At 39.9% G+C, this 24790-nt stretch overlaps 1 protein-coding gene and 1 long non-coding RNA gene across 24 annotated transcripts in view; one reads left to right on the forward strand and one right to left on the reverse strand.

Annotated features, from left to right (window-relative positions):
• The window catches only part of LOC105484017 (calpastatin), a 110615-nt gene that overhangs the window by 19176 nt on the left and 66649 nt on the right, over positions 1-24790 (reverse strand). For 15 of the 23 annotated variants that reach the window (XM_011745274.2, XM_071098685.1, XM_071098687.1 and 12 more), the window contains 15 exons: positions 24235-24291; positions 23724-23837; positions 22584-22664; positions 18597-18665; positions 16928-17026; positions 14759-14839; positions 14092-14130; positions 13487-13579; positions 13266-13352; positions 12081-12182; positions 8563-8646; positions 7596-7643; positions 6183-6278; positions 4135-4230; positions 80-181 (listed from right to left, as the gene is read on the reverse strand). In XM_011745274.2, coding sequence (XP_011743576.2) covers positions 80-181; positions 4135-4230; positions 6183-6278; positions 7596-7643; positions 8563-8646; positions 12081-12182; positions 13266-13352; positions 13487-13579; positions 14092-14130; positions 14759-14839; positions 16928-17026; positions 18597-18665; positions 22584-22664; positions 23724-23837; positions 24235-24291 — 1248 coding nt within the window. The remainder of the gene's footprint in view (positions 1-79; positions 182-4134; positions 4231-6182; positions 6279-7595; positions 7644-8562; positions 8647-12080; positions 12183-13265; positions 13353-13486; positions 13580-14091; positions 14131-14758; positions 14840-16927; positions 17027-18596; positions 18666-22583; positions 22665-23723; positions 23838-24234; positions 24292-24790) is intronic. The other 8 variants (XM_024793585.2, XM_011745206.3, XM_011745238.2 and 5 more) reach the window with 2 other exon arrangements.
• Positions 2837-4202, forward strand: LOC139363824 (uncharacterized). Its single transcript, XR_011624854.1, has 3 exons — positions 2837-3073; positions 3415-3531; positions 4050-4202. It is a non-coding gene; the product is annotated as an uncharacterized lncRNA (long non-coding RNA).

The following is a 24790-nucleotide window of genomic DNA, read 5'->3' on the forward strand; positions in this document are numbered from 1 at the left end:
AACAAATGACTAACTTATTTGCAGGGGGAGGAAGTGATCAATGATAGTTATTTTCCAGAAGCATCTCAGTTGCCATTACCTTGACTTTATCCATCACAGGTTTTCCATCTTCTGGATCTGCTTCCTTTTTCCCCAGGCTATCAGCCAAGGCTTCTACAGCATCGTCTGGCACCGTGCCCTTCTGAAGTGCATTAGTGGATATATTAAGTAGGTGGTTAATCACTCCCTTTAAAACATATGCTATCAAACAATTCAGAAAGGCATATCATTATTTCAGACAAAAGGCACGTTATCTTTTAATAACTTATCAACTGAATTAGAATCCATGTTTAAAAAACAAAATGTTTAACATTTGAGCAAATTTGTTATATTAAACATTGTGTACAAATTATATGTTGATACTGTGAAACTTACAAGACCTGACCCACAGTTGGTTTAGAAATAAGAAAGACCATGGATTGAGGTGTACCACAGAGAAGCTGAATACCAGGAAAGAAGAAAGACGTGGTCTTTATGGAGATCATTCCATAGATGGCACAGGAAAGACTTTCAGAGCCCACAAGAGGCCATTCCTCTCCATTTCCTGTGGGACAGCCTGGCTCGTCTCAGAAGAGGAAGCTCGGATGCCTGTTTTCTCCAAGGGGCTTCTACTGACCAAAGGGGATTCAGGGCTGGTTCTGGTGACTCTGCCTGTGACCAACTAACCTGAATGGCACAGTGAGAACTGTCTACTTTTGGTCCGATTGTTCAAAATGAAATGTGCTCCCTCAAAATGTAATGAACTCTGGCCATGCTGGTATTTAAAATGACATTGGATGAACACAGAGGATAAATAGTGTAAAGGGAAAATAAAGCGAATGATCTATACATTAGTGGCTCATAAAAATCAACTTAATGATTCATGACCAGGACTTTTCTTTTTTAATGAAGAGAACAGGACCAGGCACAGTGGCTCACACCTGTAATCAATCACAGCATTTTGGGAGGCCAAGGAGGGAAGATTGCTTGAGCCCAGGAGTTTGAGACCATTCAGGGCAACACAGTGAGATCCCACCTCTACAAAAAGTTTTTAAAAATTAGCCAGGCATGACGGTGCATGTCTGTAGTCTCATCTCCTCAAGAGGCTGAGGTGGGAGGATAGATTTGACCCCAGGAGGCTGAGGCTGCAGTGAGCCGAGAACATGCCATTGCAGTCCAACCTGGATGGCAGAATGAGGCTCTGCCTCAAAAAAAAAAAAAAAAAAAAAAAAAAGTGTAACAGTGTGTATATGTGTGTGTGTGTGTGTGTGTGTGTGTATTTATAATGCATCATGCACAGAAGGGATAAATACTTTTTTTTTTTTTGAGACGGCGTCTCGCTGTGTCGCCCAGGCTGGAGTGCAGTGGCGCGATCTCGGCTCACTGCAAGCTCCGCCTCCCGGGTTCACGCCATTCTACCGCCTCAGCCTCCGAGTAGCTGGGACTACAGGCGCCCGCCACCACGCCCGGCTAGTTTTTTTTGTATTTTTAGTAGAGACGGGGTTTCACCGTGTTAGCCAGGATGGTCTCGATCTCCTGACCTCGTGATCCACCCGCCTCGGCCTCCCAAAGTGCTGGGATTACAGGCTTGAGCCACCGCGCCCGGCCAATACTATTCTTTAAACTGCTGCTTCCAGTGTATAGGGATGGGAATGCAATATCAATGAATTTCCCACTGTTTTCTTGGTCAAACAAAAGTGTAAAAGTCCTTGGGTTAAACAATCTCAGAGTTTAATCTTATTATTAAAATCTCTGACCTCACAATGAGCACCTATTAAAATTTTAGGGTAAAAGTATGTTTCTGTTTTATATTTTAGCCATCATTTCAAGCAAGTAAAGCTTTTTTTTTTTTTTTTTTTTGAGACGGAGTCTCGCTCTGTCGACCAGGCTGGAGTGCAGTGGCCGGATCTCAGCTCACTGCAAGCTCCGCCTCCCGGGTTCACGCCATTCTGCTGCCTCAGCCTCCTGAGTAGCTGGGACTACAGGCGCCCACCACCTCGCCCGGCTAGTTTTTTGTATTTTTTTAGTAGAGACGGGGTTTCACCGTGTTAGCCAGGATGGTCTCGATCTCCCGACCTCGTGATCCGCCCGTCTCGGCCTCCCAAAGTGCTGGGATTACAGGCTTGAGCCACCGCGCCCGGCCAAGTAAAGCTTTTTTTCTGATAAACTGCGCTGCAAAAGAAAGATGACCAAAGAGAGGGAGCCTAGGAAAGTGATTTAGCACCACCTAGTGGCTGAACACTGTATGCGTTTTAGTCCCAAGAGCTACAAAAAAAAAAAAAAAAAAAAAAAAAAAAAAAAAATCCCTGAGGCTTCGAACCTGTTTGGGATTATACCTAAATTAAGCATTAAGTAGTAACAGCTGCAATACTCTAATCAAGGACATCAAGAGTTGCACTGGTACCCAAGTCTTATCCAAGCAATGTGAGTTGCTACATGATTTAAGACACCTGCTCACACTACAATTCTGTTTTCTCATACTCTATGCTACAAAATCCTTGGAAACCACTGCTTCCCCAGACCTGTGCCCTTTGCCAACCTCTTGCTTAATAAATTACTGAAACAGTTAAAGAAAACCTAGGAGAAGAAGCAGACTTAAGAACGAAGGAATCTGGAAACAGGAGTAAGGACTAAAATTTCTATTTCTGTAATATTTGATATTATCAAATTCAACAACTATAACTCAGGTCTCTGGGTTTCCTTAACAAATTTTCTTTTTATACACACAAGAACCACCCAGGGAATGCATTCATCTCCTTCCTCTGGTTTGTCTTCCTTCAGCTCTCTAATCTGCATGCCTTTCTTGAGTCCTCTGACCTTTATTACACTCTACAGCTATTCTTTCTGGCTTTCGAGGGTGTCACAATCCCAGAAATGCCAACTGCCTCAGTGACAGTAACCTTGGCAACCATGGCCAGAGTTGGTGGAGTTGAGGCCCTGGAAAGGAGGATGAGGAAGGGGAAAACAAGAGCTTTTTTTGTTTTGTTTTGTTTGCTGTCGAACAATCCAATGCTCAGCTCTACAGTCAGGCTGGCAGTCACACTTGGCAGATGAGGTAGGTGGTGCAGGTGCAGGTTTTGGTTACAAGAGTTCTCCTGGGGAATGCTGGCTACTGTTGTTTGGACTCCAATCACGGCCTCTGTGCCTGCTTTCTTTACCAGAGTCCTTCTAGAGTCCCCCCTCCTCTCCTGTTCTTTACCACTGTGGCCAGGCACCCATGTTGTAAAAAGTACCTGAAGAGTACCCGGAAACCCCCCAAAATTGGGGAGGTCTCATATCCACACTAGGCTTGAAGACAGCTGAGAGCAGGGGCCATATCTTTCATCTCAGCTGAGGCTCTGAAACATCAAGTGGATCAAGGTCAACTCAAAGCCTCATTTCTCTCATCTATTATAGGAGGATGATCAGGACAGACTTCATAGTGTCCTTGTGAAAATTTAATGGGAAGACACTGTAAAGCATTTAGAACAATGGCACAGTAGATGATGAAAGTTAGATGTTCAGCGGGAAGAGGTACTAATTCTGCAGTAATGAAATATAATTCCCTCAGATGTTATTCCCTGAGTCAAATTCTATCATTAACTAATTGGGGGGGGGAACTCTAAAATCAAAAGAAAACAAAGATTCAGCTTGTTATATATTATACTTCATATGAAAATTAGAAAGTAAGAGAGACGCACGAAAAGAAGAAGGAAAGAGAAAGAAATTGAGTCAGTCTCACCTTCTGTAGTTGGGAGAGTGGGGAGGAATCATAATGATTTTAGTGCACGTTATTCTACCAGGAAAGTCAGTAAAAAGTAACTTTGGGCTTTCGGTGGAAATCCAAATAGGCTTAAAAGATGCAGAAAAGTGAAAAAGCAGGATTATCCACAATAGCTGAGGAACTAGAATTTCAGAAGAGTAGAGAAAAATACAGTTGGGAGTAATTTAATTAAAAATTTAAATCTTAGTCTGAATTTCTACAACATCTCTGAAGCCCAAAGAAACAACAGATACTATAATTATATCAGATTTTATTTTTAATTTGTCAGAATAGATAAAATGATGGTAGAGAGCGATGGGAGGAGGAAGAGCACCTTCTCAAGCCACTGCTCAAATGCCCAGGGAGTCACTCACCAAGGTAGCTGGCTCAGGTGGTGCTGACTGTATACTACACATGGAGGTCCGAGACACAGCCTCCGCCACGGGAGCTGGAGCAGCGGCCTTAGATTCCTGAGGAAAGATGCAAGTACTCTCAACAACTTTAGAAACATTTGGTTAATAAGACTGAGCAATGGTAGACCAACAAGACACTCTGCTATATTATATGGTGTGAACATGATTCTCTTGAATACCTAAGGATTGCTGAATAGTAAATAAGTCAAAGCATGCTAAGACTCTTCAGTTGCCATTTTTTCCAACTTGGTTTTACTTCTCACCTTAGGCAGGTTACTGAAACTCGCGAAACTGAGTTTCCACATACGTAAAAAGAGAACAATGAAAGTATCCACAGCTGAAGGGTTCGTAAGGGGCCTATATGAGACAATGCAGGCAAAGTGCTATGCATAGTACCTGGGAACACAGTAAGCTCAATACATTTGAGCAATTATTGCTATTATTTCTATTAGTTAGTTGTCATTATGTATAACAAATATGCCTATTATGTAACATAGCATTATGTAAAATACTGTATTTATATAAATCTAAGAGCACTTTATATACCGCTATGTAGGAATGGAAGGTAGTAATAATAAACCACAAGTTCTCGAAGTGTAATCCCTGAACAGCCTCAGCACCATAAGAGCACCTAGAAATGCAGATTCTTAGACCCCCACCCCATGTACTAAGTCAGAAACTTTGGGGGTAGAGTCTAGCAGTCTGTGCTTAAAAAAACTCTCCAGATGATCCTGATGCATGCTAAGGTTTGAGAACCACTGTCCCATCTTATTTTATCACAAGAATGAAGTTTCAAGGCTGGGTGTGGTGGCTCATGCCTGTAATGCCTGTAATCCTCCCTTTGGGAGGCCGAGGAGGGTGGATCACTTGAGTCCAGGAGTTTGAATCAGGCTGGGCAACATGGCCAAAGCCCAGCTGTGCAGAAAATACAAAAATTAGCCAGGCATGGTGACATGCACCTGTAGTCTCAGCTACTCAGGAGGCTGAGGTTGGAGAATTGCTTGGGCCTGGAGATTGAGGCTGGAGTGAGCCAAGACTGTGCCACTACACTCCCAGCTGGGAGACAGAGTGAGACCCTGTCTCAAGAAAAAAAACAAAACAAAACAAACAAAAAACAGAAGCAAACCTTTAAACAAATTGTTTTAAATCTAGACATTTATGGAAGCCTATCCTATAGGCAAGGTGCTCAGCAGATGGTCATCAATAGGATATGATCTCTTCGTTCAAGGAGCTTACTACCCATTTAAACTTGGCATAAATGTTAGCGTTAAAGAGGGACTAAAACAGCTAAACTCTTCTTTGTAACAAAGGCTTGAATAGTGATATATAAAAAAAGAACTACAGATCCTCTGCCATGTTGTGTTCTGCTTAATAAAGGTTGGATGGATCCAGTTTAGGGAGGGAAAAGCAGGAGATAAAGAAAGCCATATCTTAGCAGAGGCTTGAAAGGATGAGTAAGACTTTAGCTGATCTAGAATTAGAAAGAAAGGTCAATCAAGACAGAGAAGCCAAGTGAGAAAAGCCAGGGACGCACACATACTTATTGTTCAGTTTATTGACACAGGGACACAGTTTGGTAGGAAAGAAAACAGGGTCAAGAATATGGCAATGGGCACTTTTTTTTGTAGGGATGGGAAAGACATGACGACAGACATGCTTGAGAAAGAATGAGTCCAATGGACATGAAGGAGACTGCAGAAAGGCCACTGCAACCCAGAGGGGAGGGGTGATGACAGCTCAACCAGGTCAGTTACAGAAGCTGGGACAAGAAGGAAGGCATGGCTTCCAGAGCTTTCCTGAAGGAGTCATTGCAGGACTTCAGTTGCAAGAATATCAGGGTTAGGTTGGGGCAGAAAGCACATCCAAAAAGGAAGACAAAAATGACATGGAAAAACGATGGCATATTAGGCTTTCTAATAGACTGCTTCATGCTAAAATAGTTTGTCTCACTTTTTTTTTTTTAAGATCACAAACCTCAAAACTAGAGATTAATATGTTTAGAAACGTACTTCTGTCTTTTCAGTTGGCTTAGATGGTTTTTCTTTATATTTAGACGGGTCAAAATCTTCTGAAAGTTCATCAATGAGCTCTGATTCACTCCGAGCCTGTAATATAAGAAGTTCTGTATATTACAAGCGGACTCTTTTTTATTTTGCAAAAAAAAGTTTTCATGGAACAATTATTTTCCCTGATTAACATAATGAGGCCATACTTAACACCCAAAGCTAATTTATAAAGGGCGTATTTTTTCATTTATCAACGTTAAGATAAAATTTTCATGAAACAAATAAGAAATACTTACAAAACACTTCAGTACCGCAAAAATATTAATGGTTTATTTGGTCAAATGTTTCCTTGATATTTTAGTTTCAGAAGAATTTTGTTCAAATAAAATTGCCTGTTCTCTACAATGAAGATCTGTATAATTTTTTAAAATGTGATTATTTTCCTATTTCCTCATGACTTCTCTTCTGAATAAGTGAAAACATGGATCATATACTCTGTTCATATGATTATGTGGGATTTTGGCAGGAAAGTTCTGCTACCCCTTGTTCTTTCAGGGGAGTGGTATTAGTTTAGGGCATGTGGAGACTGTCACTAACAACAGTAACATGATAGAAGGGCATGTGACTCAGACGCTGGGACTCAGACTGGACAGCCTGAGTTCTAAGTCCTGGGCTTGGCTTGCTATTTTCTAGCACCTTGACCTTGGGCTATTTACATAGGCCCTCTGTGTCTCAATTTCCTCACTGTAAAATGGGAATAACAACAGTACCGTCCTCATTCACTGAGGACTCACAAAGATAATATCCAAAAAGCATTTGGTGCAGTGCCAGGTACATAGCAAGTGATTAATAAATGTTGCTGATTATATGTGACAGGTTACTACCAACTTAAGGCAAAACAGAATCATCAGAGAATTTGATCAGGATGGACAGTGAGAGTTACACACACAGCCAGAGCTTTTCTTTTCCTTTTTGATCTTTATATTCTTGAAATGCCTGCACATTTTGTATACAGTAGGCATCAAAAAAAAGTGGTTTGTATACAGTAGGCATCAAAAAAAAGTGCTAGCTTAATCTGACTTAAGGGCCCTCTTGACATCAGTTTCTAGTGTGTAATAAATTTTACTAGAAATTTATAGTCCAGTAATGATTTTTGAGGAAGATCATCTTTTTTTAGCAAATTTATTTTATTTTATTAAAAAAAAGAAAGTATATAATGAAAAAATACAATAAAATAAGATCATCTTTAAAATATAAGGAAAGGAGCCACAGGTATCAGCCAAGTGTTACCATCTCCTCTGCACTCGGTTAGCATGCAAGTCTGCACAGTGAACTCCGGACTGTCAAAATTATCTTAATTCATACTTTACATGTCTATTGTTCTTTAAGTATCAGAAAAAAAATGTATTTCCTAACCTTGGGTTTTTCTTCAGGCTCTGGCAATAGTGGTTTTCCATCTTTATCCTGTAAATAAAATTAAAACTCATTGGAAATGAAATAGAAAATTTTGCTTTCATGTCCCATCAAGTTTGTTTCTGGGAATTCCAGGATAAGAGATGTCAACTAATTTTTTTTCTTAGATTCACATGAGTTTGTGTTTCAAATTTACTTTTTATAAAGTATTTAAAAAGCAGCTGAGCTGTAAAAATCAAGATGTTACCAAATAGAACGCACATTTACTTTAAGTTATTAAAAAATGTTTTTCATCTGTTGGATAGAGTAATAGGAAAAAAAATTCTTTGGCAATAAAGATGTATGTTTATGAAAGCTTTTTAAAAATCCCAGTTCTCCAACCTAGAGTGAAGAGGTGGATATCATTCCTATAACACTATTTAGTTTTTTTGGATACGAGGTTTCATAATTTAGAATTGTAACCATTTTCCAACATGTGTTTATATGCATGATTTCAAAAGTAAATGACAAAAATGTAATGACAGGAGTTAGTCTACCATCCTCACCATAATCAAAAACAATAGCAACAAAACCACCTTAACTTAGCATATTGGTAAAGCCTTGTACATTCATATCTACCCCTCAGAAGACCTATGGTGCTTTTATCCATATAGCATTAAGAAAAAAAAACTATCCCCAGATTGTTCCTTCTGAGTTTAAGGATCTTTTGTAAGAATTGTTAATAAATAAAACATTTAAATTTGTGGGAATTTTAATGACCACATGGTCACTACTTAGGAAGCCAGGCAGGGACAAACCATCCCTCAAGGGGTCTAACTGTAGGGAGCAGAGAAAAAAAGGTTCAGGGTTTTCAGAGTTAATATCTGAATGGGGGACAGGTATGTCCTTTGACAGTATCAAGGGTACAGATGCAATAAAACAAGATGCAAAGGCAAGATGCTGTTGTCATGCACTGTGGCTAAAAATTTACCGTGGCTGGTTTTAATCTGTACTCAGATGGGATTGTTTCATCATCCTCACCACACTTCTCTAGTTTTTCTTCTTTAGCTTTTGCCTGATGAAAATGGAGGGGAAAAAAAAGTAGTTGGATAATGCACATAATGAGATGATATCACTTCCTCTGTGTACTTCCTGAGTGTTATAGAGAAGACCAAATCTGGTAAACGCATCTGGAAGAACTTTGTAAACTACAAAGCACAAGACCATGGTGGGCAGCTGTGAGAAAGGTAGCAGTGGGTGACTGAGCAAAAGCAGCCCAGCCAGGGATCCCGGGGAGCTACCCTGTTCTGCTTCCAGCTGCTGTGACCTTGAGAAGCCACTTAGCCTTTCTTTGGTCCAGTCTCTTCAACTGTAAAATGTGGCTACTAATAACCCTTATCTAGCTCACTAACTTGTGAAGATCACCAGAGAAAAGTAAATAAAAAGATTCTTTGAAGACAGTAAGCACAGTGCAGCAGTTAGTTGCAATTATTTTAATGGCTTTCATCTGTCTTACTCAACGAGGCAGCTGTCTAAGGAAGGGAGAGGAAATACGACTAATTTTCACATTAAACCCAGTTCAGAAATGGCAGAAGCAGCCCATCACAAATCTTGGCTGATCCATGTATAACTTGTTTTACCTCTTTTAAAAGGGCTCCCTTCAATAATGCCAGGACTTCTCTAGCTTACTAAACCATGAACAACTAGCTGCATTACCAATAAAAGTGTAGTTCTATAGTAGATCACTGACTGCTACGACACAACACTTGCAATTTAACCTGCTGGTGGGTAGTGTGAGTCCCATAATATGTAAGGAGTACCTGTATCAAGGCATGGATTTAATTTACAAATCAAGGTAGGAGGTTCACTTGGCATATTCCAACCCAACCCATGGCCTCCATCTGCATCTTAGCCTAAGAGTGTGGTTCTTTACTGATTGGTTAGTTGATTAATTACTACTTATTGAGCACTTTTAATGGAACAGGCACTGTTCTATGCTTGCGTTTAGTTTTACTGTTTTACAGAAACTCTCATTAAAGGATGAAGTCATGGTTTCCTTTTAAACATTTCCAGTCATGCTCTATTTGGGCATCTGGAGAAATCCTATCATGCAGCAGCACTCCCCAGGTCAGGGTACAGCAGCCTTCAGGAACATCCAGGGTCACCTGTATTAAGATGGTCCTCCCCACTAATCTCAGGCTGTGGACAGTGAGAATGACACATGCAGCCAGAGCTTTTATTTTCCTCTTTGATCTTTATATTCTTGAAATGCCTACTCTGTGGTTTGCATACAGTAGGCATCGAAAAAAAAGAGTCTACTGAATTGAAATGGCACTAGACTAGGCAGCCACACCTAAAAATGTGGGAGACTTATAATGGGGTATCATTATAGAATAAAAAACTTTTATTTTATGTTATGGTAGATGACAGGAATACTAAGTAGGCATGGGTTTCCTCTCTGGAGTACTGTGTGGTTTTCCACAGACAGCTCTCTATTCTGGGGTGTGCTGGGGTGTGCTGGGGTGGCAATGGACACTCCTACAGGCTGATAGCGACCTTCCTGAGCCTTCTCATCACATCAGACTATCTAGGATGTAAAGGACCCACTAAGTCTGGTACTAAGAATTCAGGTTAAGAATCTGGAGGACTGACAGATCCTCTTTAGAAACATTTGTACTTTGTATATGATTAAAAAGGAAAACTAGTGATATGGTTTGGCTGTGTCCCCACCCAAATCTCATCTTGAATTGTAGCTCCCATAATTCCCACGTGTCATGGGAGGGACCCGGTGGGAGGTAATTGAATCATGGGGGCAGAACTCTCCTGTGCTGTTCTCATGATAGTGAATAATTCTCACTAGGTCTGACGGTTTTATAAAGGGGAGTTCCCCCTTCCACCATGTAAGACGTGACTTTGCTCCTCATTCACTTTCCACCATAATTATGAGGACTTCCCAGCCATGTGGAACTGTGAGTCAATTAAACTTCTTTCCTTTATACATTACCCAGTCTCCGGTATGTCTTTATTAGCAGCATGAGAACAGAATAATACAACTATTATGTCATAAGAATGGAAAAGAAGAGTTCTTTTTGCTGGAATATTAGTTTGCTGCTACTCTGAAGTTTTCTAGAGGAAACTTAATACATTCATACGCATTCCCAAACTACTTACCCACATGCTTATTTTATGTCACTTTTTTTTAAACATCTGCTTATCTGCTTTTAGTCACTCTTAAGACTCCTTTGATCGTGGGGTTTATAACATGTTTACACCCTCCCTTCCCACATTTATTATCTCTCCTTAAGGGTCTGCAAAAAGCCTGAGACAAAAGTGCAATATACTTGTGGCCCCGTCACCCTCAGGTGGTAAAGCCACAACTCAGCTTGGCCTCCTGACTCCCCCCAGGGTTCTGCCAACACCACCCTTTCCTCAAGATGACACTGCTTCTGTCGGCTGCTCTAAGTAATGTATATCTCACATTGTGTTGTAATTAAGTTTCCCTTCTTCCCAGTACATTACTTGGTCCTGGAAGATAGGAACTGCTTCTCTTGCTCCCCTGCGTTCACCATCACAAAGCTTATCATGCCACACTGTGGCCGGTGAGCCCTCCAAGAAAGTCGAAGATAGAAACTGGCCCATCTTAGGCCAGGGTAGTCCTAGACTCAAGGATAGTTGCTGGTAGTCAGGAAGACTCCCCTTCCCTGATGACTCAGAACAGGAAGTGACAGCAGAGATGGGGCATTGTGACAGCAGTGCCTACCAGCTCCCCCAGCCTGAGCTGATGGAGGCAGGGTGAGCTCCTGTGGATCCCAGGCTGCCTTTCCATCTCCCCACAACACCGCCTTGTCAGGAACGGGCAACTCTCTCTTTTCCTTCCTCTTTCCCCCAAAAGGACCAAGTTGAAAAATTCTACAAAAATTATAATTTAATATTAAAACTTTCCTACACCAGATATAAGCTTGTTTTGGTTCAGAGGCTTGTTAAGATCTTGGAGTGTGGTGGGATAAACACTTATCAGCATTATTCTCTAAATATGCAGGAGCTCTAGTTACGGAGTAATCGTTGCTTGATTTTAATTTGAGACAAAATTTTCAACATCTTTCCCCATAGTGATAAATGAAGGATCTTCCCACTCCTTGTATAGACATCTCCCTCTCTTATAAAGAGAAGCACCCAGAACTCTTCTGAAAATACAAATTTCCAATTGCCAAACTTCACTATTTCCCGCCAGGCACTGCCTCCTTGTTACCTTGTTTAGTCAGGTGTCATTGAAGCTCTAGCAAGGAAGATTCATGCTCATTTCAAATGTTAAAATTCTAGCTGTTTCACAAGCAATCACTTAACTATCCCTCTTAGTTGCTAACGACTCAGCAATAAATAAGGCACAATGAAGAATGTTCACTTTTACTCTCCAGCAAAAGTTGTGCAAGAATTCTAAACATGCAGAATGCATCCAATTTTGTAATGTGCAGACTAACACGCTTTGTAAATCAACTCTAAGGTCAGTACCTCATCGACTTCCTTAATCGAGCTGAGGTCGAGCTCAGGTTCTGCTTGCCGGGTGCCCAGTGAAGCCGACAGAGCCTCCAGTGCTTGATCGCTCATTGTATCCTGTTAAAAGTAAAAAATTCTGTGCATGAAAAAAGACATCTCTGGAGCCTGAACAATCCATTTACTTCTTTGTGAAATACATTTTAGATTATAAACTGAATGTGGATTGGGGAAGTGCTCTAGAAAGGCAAGTTTATTTGAAACCTTGCATAAGAGAGAAAGGAAAAAGAACTTACCAATGAGTGGAAATTGGGGCTAAGACACGTTTCTATAGTAACAGCGTTCTCTGGGGCACACTTCACCCCTTATTTGGTAAGCTAGACATAAAGCTATAGTAATATTATTATAAAATACTCTTAACAACCACAAAAAAGAAGCAAGTAGTAAACTGTTACCACCCTGTTTTTCTTTTTCTAAAACTGTGTCTCTAAAAAGGCTTCTGATAACCTTTAGCAAACCTGCTAAGCTGAAAGCAGGGAAGCTTGAAGTGGCCCCCGCTGCCTTCTTCTCTGAAGGCACAATGGCTGATCGCTGGAGGAACTCCCACTCTCAGGGGTGTGGTGCTCACCACTGTTCCCCAGCCTGCCAGATAAAAATAAACTGTCCACTCCAGGAGGGGAGAGGCACAAGCAGCTCTGATAGAAACTGTTCCTGGGCATTATCTTGACTGTTTGCAGAGGAGACATGTGTTCCCAGCCAGCACAGAGCTGCAGGATTGCCTTTGCGATTTGTGAGAATTATGTCATAGTGAAATACAGCTGAGAGTGGGGGGCAGTACCAGCGACATGGTGTCCCTCTAGTGATCCTCAGTGCTCAAAGTCCTTTAGAAAATCAAACTTGAAGGTTTTATGTTCCAAGAGTGCAATTTCTCTGGTTTCTGCCCTTCTGTGTATCATAATGGTGAGATGGTCTTAGGTGACAACCAAGACAACTGTGCTAAAATCATTCCCAGGCAGTTACAGAAACACACAAGGCTTGCCTGGAGATGATTAATATAACCCTCATTGGCTTCCCTATTCCGGATAGACCTGAGAGGGAAAAAATCATGGCTTCTCCTCATGGGTAATGCGCTACTGGCAGCTTCCTGAATGAGCTAGATCAGGCTCTGGAAAGCAACTGCTGTCAGGTAGACTGTGATTATACCTTCTCCACCTTTCTTTTCTTCTCTTGGGGTGGAGCAGCACTTCTGACTGTCCCTGCTGATTGAGCTTTTAAAACTTCTGTAGATTCCTGAAAATAAAATACTAAAGATGAGATTTATGGATGAGGAAACTTTAACTGGAATAGCCTGAACTAAAAAGTTATTCTTTTAAAGTTCAAAATAGTTCCTAACAAGTTTCCCTTAACAACACTAAAAACAATACCTCTTTTTCAGTTTTCTTTCCAGCAGCTGTAGGCGACCCACAGGTGAAGTCAGATGACAAGGCATCTATAGCATCATCTGGCCCCATGGGTTTCTACAGAAACAGGCACAGTGATGGGTAACTTATGGGAACCGCTGAAGTGGAAGAATGGATAATAAAGCTAGCAAATGAAGAATGCATTTTTCTAATTCCTTTGCAACCAAATGAGATGTGTTAATAAAACAACTTAGATCAAACTGTATGTTTTGAAGCGAGCGGCTACTCACTAAGTAGGTTTAGTGAATACTCACTAAGTATTATTTTCCACTTCCCCGTTTCTAAAGGAGTTACATGTTAGAATATTCTCATTCTATTATTATGAACATGCAGTTTATCCTAATACTTTCTTGCCTTCATTCTCCTTCCCCTCAGAAACCCTACTTATGGGACTCAGGAGCACTGAAACAACCCTCACACCAAGCCCTTTCTCTGAACACACAGAAACTCCATTTGATTTGGAGATGAGTTAAATCATAATCCTCAAATATAGAATTGATAGCCCTGTTCCCCCAACCAAAAATATAAAACATATTAATTTAGATCAGAAGACATGTATGTAAACTCACCAAAGAGTCTGGAGGAGGCCCTGTGATCCCTTCCGTTTTCTGAAACAAATATTAATTTGATGATGTTGAGAAGGCAGAATTAATCCTTAAGATGGGCAAAATGTATGGCCCATTGTGGGTTGAATTGTGCCTCCCACCCCAGATCTATATGTTGAAGTCTTAACCCCAGTACCTCAAAACGAGACCTGATTTTGAGATAGGTTCCTTATAGAAGTAATCAAGTAAAGGTGAGGTCATTAGGGTGGGCCCTACTCCAATATGATGCGTGTCCTTACAAAACGGGGAAATTTGGACCCAGAGATATGCATAGAAGCACAGAAGGAAGATGGTGTGAAGAGACGTGGGGAGAAGACGGCCATCTATAAGCCAAGAATAGGCTTCAAAGATACCTTTCCCTCACAGCCTCAGCAGGAACCAGCCCTGCTGACACCTTGATTCTAGACTTCCAGCCTCCAGAACTGTGAGACAATCAATCTCTTGTTTATGCCCCTGATCTGTGGTACTTTCTTACAGCAGCCCCATCCAACCAATGCAGTGAGCTTCAGAGTAATGACAATTTCACATGCACATTATGTTTTCTAACTTTTAAACATTGTAAAAATAATGACATGAAATTATATTCTAAAGAGGAAACAGTGAAATAAAAGTAAATGATTATTTAACTTACAGCCAATAGTTCCCTGTATTTTGGAGGAATTGTGACTTCTCTTTTACCCAATTCCTCTATGTAGGTGGAACTCATTGGATCCTGGAACAAAATCATACACATAGGGATATTATATAATTAATTAGCTGAGAATGCTATATGCATATTCTGAAACTAAAGCATGATTCCATTATTAATTTATGGAAGTACTGAGATGAATGATAAATCATTAAGAAGCCAACAATTTATACAACTACATTTCTAAGTTTACACAAATACCCATATTTAATTGGCTTAACTCATATGTAATGCTAGAAAATATTCAAAATACTAAAGTTGACTTCTAAATACATTTTGTTTTCAAATGTTTTCATTATCTAAGGTTTATAACCAATATAAAAGAACAGTTAATAAGATAATGAGTTTCTGTATAACCCAATACCCAACTCTATTAGCTTTGTCATTTCTAAGAAAACAAAATCATAGAGTGGATGTCTCCTGTTTAGCATTCTCAAACCGAATTCCCTTTCCCTGTTAATCAGAAACAGCCACCATTCCTAACTTTAGCATATCAATTTAAAGTTATTTTAGAACATTTTTTACATATGTAGGTATCCATAAACAATGTCCAGCATTACTTTGCTTATTTTCCAATGTTACATAAATGGTATCATATTCTACATATCATTCTGCATTTTTTATTCAAAATTATGTTTTTGTAATGTATCCATGCTGATACATGAATAAGCCATTTTAACCACTATAAAGCACTGAATTTTATTATCCTGTCCTCTATTGAACAAAATTGTTTCCAAACATTTCACCAGTTCTTATAACTCCTTGCACACATGGGCAAGGCCCCCTCCTGGGAATCTCTCTAGAGGTGGACTTCCTGGTTGAAGGGAATGTTCATCATGAACACCCACCAACTATAGGAAGACTATAGGAATTGTCAGACTTGCACGCTTTTGCTGATCAGATAAATGCAAGGCAGTGTTTCTTCTGTGTTTTAATATCATTCTCCTAATTACTAAGGAGAGTTTCATTTTACTTGCTTATTCGTCAGTCAAGTTTTCTCTCAATTTTCTATTGGGTTGTCTTTTTCTGTTTTTATTCTTTACAAATTCTAGAAACAAATCCTTTGTTATGTCTGTTGCAAATATTTTTGTCTAGTCTATGGCTTTTTTTTTTTTTGAGATGGAGTCTCCTTCTTGTTGCCTAGGCTGGAGTGCAATGGCACGATCCCAGCTCACTGCAACCCCCACCTCCCGGGTTCAAGCAGTTCTCCTGCCTCAGCCTCCTGAGTAGCTGGGATTACAGCCATGCACCAACATGCCTAGCTAATTTTTTTTTGTATTTTTAGTAGATACGGGGTTTCACCATGTTGGTCAGGCTGGTCTTGAACTCCTGACTTCAGGTGATCTGCCCACCTTGGCCTCCCAAAGTGCTGGGATTACAGGTGTGAGCCACCATGCCAGGCCAGCATATCTTTTTTATCATACCAAGGAAAATACAATTTTAGGAATTAGGAATAGGGATAAACTGAGGGTGGAAAATATTGGGAAATCAAAACAAGTTCTAGTCCATTATACTTAAATCTTGAGGATGGAAAATAAGTGTGTGACCCAGTGGACCATGTCCCAGTGTCAATCTTAGCACAACAACAAATGTTTGCTAACTCAATGTTATAATGCAGCTGCTAAAAGACAAACCATTTCCATCCCCAACACTAATTTCTAGTTGCTGTCTTGATACTGACATCATCCTGTTTCTATGCAAATGACAGAACACTAGACATTCTTTTTTTTTTTTTTTGAGATGGAGTCTCTCTCTGTCACCCAAACTGGAGTACAGTGGTGCGATTTCAGCTCGCTGCAACCTCTGCCTCCTGGGTTCAAGTGATTCTCTCCTGCCTCAGCTTCCCAAATAGCTGGGATTATAGGCGTGTACTACCATGCCCAGCTAATTTTTGTATTTTTAGTAGGGACAGGGTTTCACCATGTTGGTCAAGTTGGTCTTGAATGCCTGACCTCAAGTAATCTGCCTGCCTCAGTCTCCCAAAGTGCTGGGATTACAGGTGTGAGCCACCGCGCCGGCCTCACTAGGTATTCTTTTGTATTTCATGACCATGGCCTTCTTTGCTCTCCTACCTACTAAGTATGAATTTTTACAGATATCAAGATCACATACTGAAACTTCTGGTCCAGTATACGTTGTATTTTCTTCTTCAGTTTCTTCAGGTCCTCCTAAAGTATCTATTAAGTCATCCAAAGCAGCATCCATGCCTGACTGGAAAAGGAAGAACAGATATTTAAATGTTATTTGTTACACATATTTCACTTTTAGTTTAACTACAAAAAAGCCATTCTGTGTAGAAAAACCACCAAACACCAAAAGTTTTTCAACTAGTTCCCCAAAATAGTTAAAATCTGGTCTCTAACAGACTTTACTATTTAAGTCTCAAAGTGCAAATTCTGGGTGGGAAAGATAAAAAGCCACATTCAGGCAAGAAGCACAGTTTCAACAAGTCTACGGGCATTACATACATGAACAAATGTATAAGTTCATTAAAGCTGCCAGTCCAATGCGCTGATAGTTAAAAAAGGAAAAGCAAAACAAAATACAGGGAATTATAACCATGTTGCTCTAAGTGGTAAGGGAAACGCTTGGTATTTATTGCTTATCAGTACTTTTACAGAGTTTCAAAGAAAGAGCCCCTAAAAATCTCTATATGGTACCTCTTCCAAATATAATCTATTTCATGAGTGAAATCACTCTGTATTATTTCATTCACGTTTTTGTTGTTGTTGTTGTTCACTTGCTTGCCTGAAGAGGTTTACAAAACAGAAATTACCTGAGACATTAAACTTACAAGAACTCACAAGTTTACTCTGTCAATATGGGCTTAAATCAGTATAATTGATGTGGTTTAACTCGTGTCTCCACCCAAGTCTCATCTCGAATTGTAATCCCCATGTGTCGAGGGAGGAACCTATAATCTCCATGTGTCGAGGAAAGGTGGTGACTGGATCATGGGGTGATTTTCATGCTGTTCTGATGATAGTGAGTGAGTTCTCATGAGATCTGATGCTTTTATAAGTGTTTGACAGTTCCTCCTTCACACGCTCTCTCTCCTGCTGCCTTGTGAAGAAGGTGCCTGCTTCCCCTTCCAGCATGACTGTAAGCTTCCTGAGGCCTCCGCAGCCACACAGAACTATGAGTCAATTAAACCTCTTTTCTTTATAATTACCCAGTTATTTATAATAGTGTCAAAACGGACTAATACAATAATAAATAAGAGTGCCTCTATTTTTTATGTTAAGGATGATTCGTTATGAACAATAACCTGCATTGAAAAGGAGAAAACAACAGTCTAGGAAAGGACCTTGTATTATTTGATTTAGATGAAAAATAATTATTTAAATTGTCTTTTTTTTTTTTGCAACTACCATATTCCCCTGACAATTTTAGGACTCTCCTGATCATGGATATGTGGAATACGATTTGAAGGTTTAGACTGATTCTTTTAGGAATTTCAGAATAAAGAAGTACCTGACTTCTTTAGTAATACCTCTGGTTAAATAAAGTGTATTTGCAGGAGAGAAACTGGAATGTAAACTGCATGAGATGAAACTGGAGTTTTGTTTTTTTTTAAAGGATTATAATATCAAGTATTACAAATATGAGTGTGAAAATCGTACTTCCAACCCACACTTTCAATATTAGCTTGAAACAATAATTCATTAAAATGGTCCTTTAAATTACCCCCTCATATTATTTGCCCACAAGAAATCAGATTTGTTAAATAGAGAGCATATGAGTAACTATCTCATGTAGAAGGACACTGCTGTCTTCGTACCTTTCCCGATGGTTTATCCGGTTTAGATTCAACTGGCAGAGCTGGGGTTAATGATTTCTTTTCTTTTTTCTGGTGAGAATTGAGAAATTAAAAACTCCTTCTTACATACCTTAATAAAACTCAATACTATTACAAATTTTAAAATAAATTCATTATATTAATAGCATTGATCATACACCGAACATCTGCTCTACAGCAGACACTGTGCTTGTATGTTTTATATCCTTTTTCAGAAGGGCTTCAATTCTATTAGTCTCATTTAGTGATGGGCAAAGCAAAGCTCAGATTAGGACACTTTCCTCAGGTTACACAGTAAGGGACAGAATGCAGATTTGAATCTAAGACTGTTTCTTTCTTCGCTGTTCTTCTCCAGGACCCACAGCCAGTCTTTGCAACATCCATGAATTCTTGCTGTAGGCTGCCACTTTTGGCTTTCCTCTCTGGGTCTTCGCCCCCACACATCAAGACCTCCATATTTCTCACTTCGGCATCTCATTACCTTCTCTTTCCTTAAAACGAGTTTATCACTCATCATTGCTTCCAATGCTCTATCAAAGACTGCAAATAACTTTTCCATCTGCAGTTTCCATGCTTTTATCCAGATACAATCTCTGAAATGTGACCCTTGGAGCATCTCTCCCTCCCAGCTGCCATCTTTCAGCACCATTCTGATCCTATTGTGGCATCTATGCCCTTTGTTCTCCATTACCTCTGGCATCTCTTTTACTTTGGTCCCCACTGTATACACTGCACATTTCTGCCCTGTGCTGGTGGTCTTATCCAAAATCATTCTCTATGGTCAAGGGCAAATGCTTTCAGAGACTGGCAGAAACTAAATGGGTGAAGTTGTTGGGTTAAGGAAAAAGGGGACCATATCCCATTTGAAGGTATCCAAATTCAGGCAACAAAGCACAGGAAGAGCACAGGCTCTGATTGCCAAGGTTTGCATGACAGTTGAGACACGCATGGCTGCCTGAGGCTTTAGCAAGTCACTTCTCCTTGGAGATGTTGGATAAGTGAATCTATACGAAGTATGAAAACTATTGTTTGGCACATGCTCGCCACTATGTAAGTACTTGCTATGTAATTGTAAGTGCTAAATAAGTGACGGTTACGATTGCAATGCTAGAAACACTGTGGGGGCCACTAGGGTGTGAGCCTGAGTCTGGATAATTGAAACCACTTCCATGATTCAGCCACTACCTCATGCAGATATTCACTCATGTTCTCTCCCGCACCTTCCTCTTCCTTCTCAATGTCTCTCTTCCCCTCCTTCTCTCCCCACTATCTGTCTATTCCATCCACTCTTTCTCTTCCTCTCCCTTTCCTCTTATTTCATTCTTTTCTATTAGAAAACAGTATTTTAATTGTCTTGCTACACATATTTCTTTGGACATTTCAAACACTTAAATTCAGCCTGTCCAAAATCAGATACATCCCTTTCCTCCTCAATTCCTCTGACATCTGTACTCTTGTCAATGGTACCCAGGGAACTTAGGGACTGGACTGCAACGTGCCCAGCTCACAAAGGCACTCATTCTCAGGTGCCAACTCTGCACTTGCACAAACCTGACAAAGAGCTCCTAGGGGCCTCCTTTCCCTTACCGTGTGGCTACCAACCTCGTGCAATCAGACTCAGAAGCACCAGGTTATCTTAGATTTTACTTTGTCTTTGCCCACTGTAGTCAATCATTTCCTAAAACCTGAAGATTTTTGCTCTGCAATTCGTCTTGGATAACTCCCCACTTTCTTATTCTATCACAGCTGTAATTTAGGCTAAAATATGACTCATCAGGACTACTGAAACAGTCCCTGACCAACCTTCCATCTTCCTATCTCTATGCTATCCACCTACTGCAGTCCCTTAATCCTTCTGCAGCTCGGATTCAATTGCATAACCCCATCTGTTCTCTCGGGTTCTCAATGGCTACCTGCTGTCAGCTGAATCACTACACGTACAAACTCACCTTAGCATTCTCCACTGCAGTGCTCAACCTGTCTTTCTGGTCTTACAGCCCCACCACTCACTTCCTCTGTGCTTCACCCACGTTGGAATGTACTTTGTGACCAGAACACATCTTACACTTTTCAACACCTTGATGCATTTGCAAGCCTGCAATCCCAGCTATCCTTCCATGCCTAACTGAACTTGGATCTACTCTCTCAAAGCCCTTGTGGATTCCCTGAATTAGATAGAATCCCTTCATTCCCCACCAAATAACACCCTGTGGGGGCCTTTCTTAATTGATTGAAATACAGTCCCAGGTATATTGTCTTTTCCCCAACCCCTAGACAGGCCAGCCTACAGCTAATGCATCCTGCAGAACCAACTATGGTACTTTATTTAGTTATTTTATTTTTTTGAGACAGTGTTTTGCTCTTGTTGGCTAGGCTGGAGTGCAATAGTGCAATCTTGGCTCACCACAACCTCTGCTTCCCGGGTTCAAGCAATTCTCCTGCCTCAGCTTCCCAAGTAGCTGGGATTACAGGCCTGCGCCGCCACACCTGGCTAATTTTGTATTTTTAGTAGAGACGGGGTTTCTCCATGTTGGTCAGGCTGGTCTTGAGCTCCCAACCTCAGGTGATCCACCTGCCTTATGGTACTTTAAACATGCTATGTACTAAAATAAGAAGGCAAGTCATTAAATTCTATTTAATGGGAGAAGAATCAGAGGCAACGTAAAGTAAAATGAATTGCCTCAAGTTCTAGCACAAGTCAATGCACAGAATTCCACATAAGCCTCTCTTAATTTTATTGTTTAGTTTTCACTTATAACACTGGTTAATTTATATCTAGCTCAAAACTAAAAATTTTGATTACATTTAAAAATCTATTTTAGCGGGCCTAACGCTCTGCCTTAAATCTATCCATTTTCAAACTGAAAACATTGATAACATTTAAAAATCTATTTTAACGTATCTAATCTTCTGCCTGAAATGTATCCATTTTCAAATGATTTCATCTAAGCATTCCTCATTGGCACAAGAGCGTGCTGTGTCTGCCTGGGGTGAAGCTATGAGTCTCAAGGTAGTATACAAGTGATCTATTGCAAGAAAAAAACAATTTTAAGTTTGATATTTTCATTTAAAAGTTTTTGTAAATGTTGCCTTTGCTCCATAGGAGACCTGTATTAATTTGGATAAAATAATGTGCCTTTTCTCCCAAAATCCCAGGGGAAAAAAATGATGTTTCAGGGAGATGTGCCATATTTTTACCCTAAAAATCATTTACCCTATGACTTTCTTTACCATTTAACCTGTAGCAGGATATCTGTCCCATTTACAGAAGCAAAAGTATAGATAAATCTATATTAGTTTTAAATTTTTCATTCCCATCTTCTCATTCTTCCTTCACTTGATTACTTGTGGCTTCAGATTGATTACATGCTCTCCAAACTGATTACTAATTCTATATTGCTATGGGTAGAAAACGTAGATAACTTCTCATCTTATATTCCTGGGCAGGGATCGGAAGCAGCTCTTCAAAAAATCTAAGAAAGCTATGCCCACAATCACCCAGCTCAACACATCTACTTCATCCAGAGAGGGCTTGAAATATTTCCTTTGGAAACTTCTCATATCCATTCATGTTGATGTCATGGTTGTGATACACTAGCATCAAGACAGCTGACATCAACATTGAAAGCTGAAAAAGTCTATTCAAATGCTCATGGAAATTTTATTTGCTTTATTTCATACCTATAAATTTGGAATGCAGAGTCTGAGTCAACTCACATTTTAATGTACTTGGTATTGATATCAGTACCTTATATATGGCATGTACTCAGTAAGCATTTATTGAATATATAAATTTAAAAATTATTCTTGGTATCTTGTTCACTCTCTATCCCTTAAATGCATGCTCTTCATAAAATTTTATATATAAACAATGTTCATTTTCCCAAATGATAGGTTATTTGAGCATACGTTTCTTAGAAACTTGAGAAGCACAGAGGCCCACGTTGCCATCTGCTTGTGTGTGCTCACCTTGTCACCCGGCTTGCCAGATGTTGCAGCGACACCAGCAACACTCTCTCCACCAGCAGAAACCGTGTCTTGTGGTTTAGTCTAAGACAGTGAGGATAAAAGGTTGACAGAGCTAAGTATCTCTGTATGGTTATTATCAAGATTATGAGTTTCAAATGTCACTAACATCTGCCAGTTCACCCACATGGACACCATGATAAGGCAATGTTTACTCACTTCTATTGTACATGGTGCAGTGCTAGGCACCACGTAAAGCTGAACTCAAGAGCCTAAAACGTTCATGCAGGTAACATGAGTAGGTCAATCAGGCTAGGTAGTGACTGTGGTAAACTGGAGTACACATACCTGGTGTAATGGCTGTAGTCAATCGTTGCCAATGTGAGCTCACTGTTGCTAGACAGTCCGATTTTTCAAGAGAAGTTACAATTTGGGATGTTATGTGAAATACCCTGACTTTGATTGCTGGCAATTAATTAAAAATAATTTTTTAACAACATTGTAAGCCAAACAAAATACACATGTGCCTTTTAAGTGGTAGATCACAAATCTGTGATCTCTGATATAAAATATATTGTGAAGCAAGCCCCGTTATTATCTTCCAAGTGCTCTCCATGAAAAAGTATTTCTTGTAGATGTTAATTCTTCTAAAAGCTGGCTGCTATTAGCCACATAATTATGGAAGCAATTTCTAATTTTTGGCTCTGTAAGTTCAACTCTTCTACAACACGACCCTAAAAATGCTTTAGGATTTCCATTTAAAGAACCAGATAATTCAGGGCACATATGTTCCCCAGTCCAGGTGTGGGGGGGTCCGGGAGGCAGCCTCAATCCAAAGCTGCCTGTCTGGGAGACAGCAGAGCCTGCTGCCCTGCAGTCACAGCTGGTTATTGCTGGGCAGTGGGAGAAGGATGGAGAGAGCATCCCTCAGGCCAATCTGATGCCCTTCTCAGGCCATCCATACATCCAAGTTTCTATAAGTCTATTTGAAAAACCAACAAAATAATAATACCAAATCACTACAATACAAAATATATTCAGCACAGCCCCACAGATTTAACTACACACCTCAGTGTTAACAGGGGAACCGCATCTTATTACCCAGTTGATGTTAAGGTTTTCCTATCAATCTGCTTCATTTACCTTTGGTTCTGTTGATTTCTCTGATGGCTGCTGTTCAGCTGATCTGGAAACTGCTTTTTTATTGTGAGCATCCTTACTTCCTGTATCTGATGCCTGCTTGGGTAGGCTTTTTTGCTGAAAGTACATACACAGGTGCCCACACACATATAAAGACATCGTTAACAAGATGGTAGTCTTAAACATAATACTGATACTTTATAGAATAAAAATTGTTCATAACAGTTGTGCTGTCTGTGGTTCTAAAGTATGTGAATTTGAATTAGTGTGATGTACATGTGACAATTTCACTTTAGGTACAAAATCTGAAATAGTGCAAATCCTTCCCCCAAAATTCAGCAAGAATCACACAAATTGGAAACACTGCTATTGCCACATGATGGCACCATTTTAGCTGAAGAAACTAATATCCAACTATTCATTGTAGGGATTAGTTTTGAATTGATGAAAGATTTTAATTATATCCCACCAAAAGATCTTGCCTTATAATTAAGCCCTGATGATAATCATTTACCTCTGTGTGTTCTTTTGGCTTTCCTTCTTGGGATTTTTTCTCATGAACCACAGACAGCTGTCAATTTCAAAAGATTAAACTTGATTACATTGCAATCCAACTTGTAATACTTTCAGACAAGAACAAGAACAAAATTCCAACTAAAACATTCTGCCTTTTTTCAGGAAAAGAACACTTAGGCCCACTCTTTAAGGTCGCAGAGGTAGACATGTGCTATCAGGTTAATAATAACCCTGTCAGCAGTCTCTGAGAATGGTGATTATCAGAATAATGAAAAATTTAGTATTTCATCTGAATAATATTTTCAAATACATGTATATCTCTAAATTACTGGTTGTTTTTCACAAACATACACAGATAACACATGAGCCATGTGACTACTGAGTTTGTTGAGAGCTGATCCCACTCTAGAAAATATATTTTAGGCCGGGCAAGGTGGCTCACACCTGTTGGGAGGCCAAGGCAGGCGGATCACGAGGTCAGGAGATCGAGACCATCCTGGCTAACATGGTGAAACCCCGTCTCTACTAAAAATGCAAAAAAAAAATGAGCCGGA

Source organism: Macaca nemestrina, chromosome 6 (assembly GCF_043159975.1).
Source record: "Macaca nemestrina isolate mMacNem1 chromosome 6, mMacNem.hap1, whole genome shotgun sequence".
In the NCBI taxonomy this organism is placed as follows: domain Eukaryota; kingdom Metazoa; phylum Chordata; class Mammalia; order Primates; family Cercopithecidae; genus Macaca; species Macaca nemestrina.